Source organism: Cebus imitator, unplaced genomic scaffold, assembly GCF_001604975.1.
Source record: "Cebus imitator isolate Cc_AM_T3 unplaced genomic scaffold, Cebus_imitator-1.0 Scaffold567, whole genome shotgun sequence".
Taxonomy (NCBI): domain Eukaryota; kingdom Metazoa; phylum Chordata; class Mammalia; order Primates; family Cebidae; genus Cebus; species Cebus imitator.
Window position 1 is genome coordinate 1,158,703 of NW_016107882.1, and position 4,001 is coordinate 1,162,703.

The 4,001-nt window shown below is 62.4% G+C and overlaps 1 protein-coding gene across 3 annotated transcripts in view; it reads left to right on the plus strand.

The window, feature by feature from the left end:
• LOC108294180 (tubulin polymerization promoting protein) overlaps window positions 1-3,918 on the plus strand; it is a 32,956-nt gene extending 29,038 nt beyond the window's left edge. For all 3 annotated transcript variants that reach the window (XM_037734028.1, XM_017515967.1, XM_017515968.2), the window contains exon 4: window positions 571-3,918. In XM_037734028.1, the coding sequence (XP_037589956.1) occupies window positions 571-765 (195 nt within the window). In that variant the 3' untranslated portion in view covers window positions 766-3,918. The remainder of the gene's footprint in view (window positions 1-570) is intronic.
• The last annotated feature ends 83 nt before the right edge of the window (window positions 3,919-4,001 follow it).

Sequence of the window (4,001 nt, forward strand, 5' to 3'; positions counted from 1 at the left end):
TGAGGGCAGTGCCTTGGGTGTGGTCAGGAAGGGGGCTGGGGGCGTGGCGGGTGGGCGGTGCCTTGGGTGTGGTCAGGAAGGGGGCTGGGGGCGTGGCGGGAGGCTGGTGCCTTGGGCATGGTCAGGAGGGGACCTGGATTGGGGTGTGGTCTTGTATGTGGGCGGTGCCTATGGAGGCGTGGCCAGGAGGGGCAGGGGTTGGGGCGTGGTCAGAAGGGCGTGACCTGGGTGGGAGTGGTCAGGAGGGGCAAGGATTTGGGGCATAGCCTGGAGGGTGGGGCCTGGCTCTCCTGACAGCCCGTTCCTCCCTTCTGAGGGTGCAGGCCATAGGGTCCTCAACTGCATAAACACCAGGTGGAGCTGGGCACTTCTTAGGGTTGTGGCATCTCACAGGCCCAAGGCTGCCCCAGGGCCAGGTGAAGTAAAAATAAAAATGAAAATTTAAAGGGCATAGATCACAGGGTTTATGCCCCTTGCCCACCACCCCACCGCCGGCAGACCTGCTTAGGGCGCAGCCGCCTCACCTGGCTGGCAACTCACCTGCCCCCCTCTCTCCCACTCCTCTTGCAGAAAGCCATCTCGTCGCCCACCGTGTCAAGGCTTACAGACACCACCAAGTTCACGGGCTCCCACAAGGAGCGCTTCGACCCCTCTGGCAAGGGCAAGGGCAAGGCCGGCCGCGTGGACCTGGTGGATGAGTCGGGCTACGTGTCTGGATACAAGCACGCGGGCACCTACGACCAGAAGGTGCAAGGGGGCAAGTAGGCCCCCGATGCCCGAGGCACTGCGGGTGTCCCCGGAGCAGGGACTTTGTCACCTCACACTTCATTACATTCCTGTGCTCACTCGGGCAGAACTCACACCAGTGCCCCAGCAGGGGCTGTGGGGAGGCCAGGCCCAGGCCTCCCTCCTGCCCCTCCTCCTGCCAGATGCCCCCAGCACTACCCTCTCAAACCGGGTTTGGGCCCCAGTTCACTGACTCTCCTAATGCACCGTCTCGTCCTCAGCTGGGAAGAGGACAGCTGTTTCCAACATGTCTCCCGGATCACGCCACGTTGCGCACGTGTTTTGCAGGTCAAAGGGGTGTTTTAAAGGAGTGGGCTATCATGGCAACAGGAGGCAACAGCACACCCCTTCTAGGAGCTCTGAGGGCAGCAGGCACTAACACCACCCAGCAGGCAGCTAACAAGAGTGGGCCCCACCCCAGACGCGGGAGGTGTCTGTGGGGCCGAGGCCCATCCTGTGTGCAGCGGACACCACAGGGCCTGCCTGCTTTCCTGGGCGGAGGGGAGACTCGGCCCACCAGGCAGACGAACCGGGCGCCTGGTGCAGGTGTGGGAAGGCTGGCCACACGGACACACGTGTGCACACGTGCCTACGAGCCAGCGCTGTGCCCACGGCAGCCTTGGTGAAAGGAAGGCTGTGGGGAACAGAGGATGGCTTCCCAGCTGACCACAGTGCCCCAGAGTGCGAGGCTGGAGTCGGCTCCCTCTGCTTTCCGGAGAAGACGCAGTAGCTGCCTGTCGTTCTCAGAGTGGGTCTGGGAAGATTCGGAGTGTCTGATCCCCGTGGTGTCACCAGGCAGGAGGCACTCCTCACCTCACACATGGCAGGGCCTCCCACTCGCCCGGCCTTGTCCTCACTAGCTGCACCCTGCTTGCTCACAGACCTCCTACCCACAGCCCAAGCACCTCCTTCAACTCTCCCTAAATGGCCCTGCCTGACCTCTCCCAGCCCCTCCTCTCAGAGAGCAGGACAGCAGGGAGGACCCCCAGACCTGCAGCATCTGTGGGGGCTTCTCTGCTAGTGGGCGGCCCAGCAGAGCCTGTCCAGGACCCTCCGCATTGCCAGGACACACCCAGGCTGCCTACCCTTGCCCATCTGCACCTGGGGAGAACCCGGTGCTCCTGCCCCCTCCTGGGGCGGCTGACAGGCATGGCCACCCACTGTCACAATGGCCCCACTGCCACTGTTCCTTGGCACGCACACAGCCACAGCCTCTCGTGTGACCTGCTGGGCCGTGGGTCTGGAGCCCACCTGCGGAGGAGCCTGCGGCGGTCTCAGAGAAACGCTTCGGAGCCTGTTTGTCCATGGCCACAGTCAGGCTCCGGCCAGGGCCAGGCTCACAGTACAGGACAGCGAGGTCTCTCCCTCACCGCCATGGCACGCGTGAGCACCACCCACCTCCCCACTCCCAAGAGTGCACCTGCTGCAGCCACCGCCCCATGGAAGACTCCCCCAACCTGAGCACAGCAGGAGCCCCAGGACCTGAGCTCCCAGCCAGCATAGTCCGCTGAGACCTGGGGGGTCTCCAAGGCCCCTTGGCAGGGAAGCCCCAACCTGAAGACGGGGTCCTGGCAGGCAGCTTCCATGACAGGTCCTGGAAGTTCATGGTGCTTGTCAATAAAGACGGAGGAATAATGGATCTCAGGCTTCGTGACTGCTTCAGGACGTCACCTTGCCAGCCTGGGGAGGGCGGGGGGCGCACAAGCCCAGCCCTATGTCCTCGCTGAACCTGGCTGGACCACGTGTGAAAGGCAGAACTAACATGCGGGAAATGTTTGAAAACAACTCTGAATGTGCAAAGTGTGGAATCACCCAATCACAGCCCCACCACAACCCCAAAAGCCCTTGAAGAAGCCGAGGACAGCTGGTCACTGAACAGGGCGGCTCCCCAGGTCCCGAAGCCTGAGACCCAGAGGACCCTGTACCCTCACCCCTCGTGCTCCTGCCCTCTTCAGCCTCCCTGGCCCCAGCACAGCTCCACCCCGGGCTGCGTCTCCTAGTCCGAGGCCGCGTTCCTCTTCTGTCCGTGGGCAGCCCGGTCCCCACAGTCACAGCCAAGTCACGCAGAATGAACGTGACTCCAGAGGACCCCAGCGCTGGAGCTGAGGGCGCTGGGTCAGGACGGAGGGACAGGTGGGTTGGGGTCCATGGGTCCCCACACTGTGCGACAGGCAGAGGCTCGCCCAGGCCCTGCTGCAGTCTGTGGGGACGAGGGACACTGAGGACAGGTGCTGGGCGCCGGACGCTGCCTCCTGGTCCCGGGTTGGCCTTGAGAAAAGGGCCAAGCTGCGTCAGAGCAACCAGAAACTGGACCCGAGCACGAGAATTGCCTCCGCCCAGCCCAGGCACCACCAACCTCGCAGGGAGCAGGCCCCGTCACTGCCGGCCACCTCGCCCACGCCAGGCGACCTTGTCCATGCCGGGCCACCTCGTCCATGCACCAGCACCGACTCACCACAGCCCTCCTCAGACCTGGCCAGAGTGGCTGGAGCCGCGGGGCCCATGGCGTCCATCTTGGCCCTGGAGGTGAGCTCCTTCACAGGAGTGGTCCCTTCACTCCAAGGGACATCACGGCATGTGTCCCAAACTCTTGGACACGCCTGTGGGTTCCATGAAGGAAATCGAGGCTGCTGTGGCACCCTGCCTGTCCTACCTGGAGCACCCCGGGCTCTTGGAGGGAGAGGCCCCATGCCCCTGCTCTCCCTCCACACTCCCAGAGTTGGCACCCGTGAGACAAAGGGGAGGACTCCCTGGCGTCCCACCCTCCCCCTGCGGCCCCCAGGCTGTCCTCAGACGTGCAGGAGCCAGGAGAGTGCCCTTCTCCACTCAGCTCTGAAGCAAACCTTTGAAAATACCTACCCTGCTCCTGTCTCTGTCACCTAACCAGGAGGGGTAGCAAAAGTGAAGTCATGAGGACACAGCGGTCACCATTGTCAGTTAAAAATTGTCTGCGGAATCTGTGATTGTAACTGTCCGCTGCACGAGAGACCCGTGCATCTTCCTCATCGGTTTCTGAATATTGTGAATTCCAGGCAGATGTATTTTCTCTTCTGCATGTTTTTCTGCACTGCCAATTAGCTTCTACTAACCATGGTTCAACAGAAAATAAATGTGTATTTGTGATAAAAGAAACTGCACAGCCTGCAAACCAGGAGAGACGGACAGGTTCTGTCAGGGGGGGTGACACCAGGAGAGAGGGACAGGTTCTGTCGGGG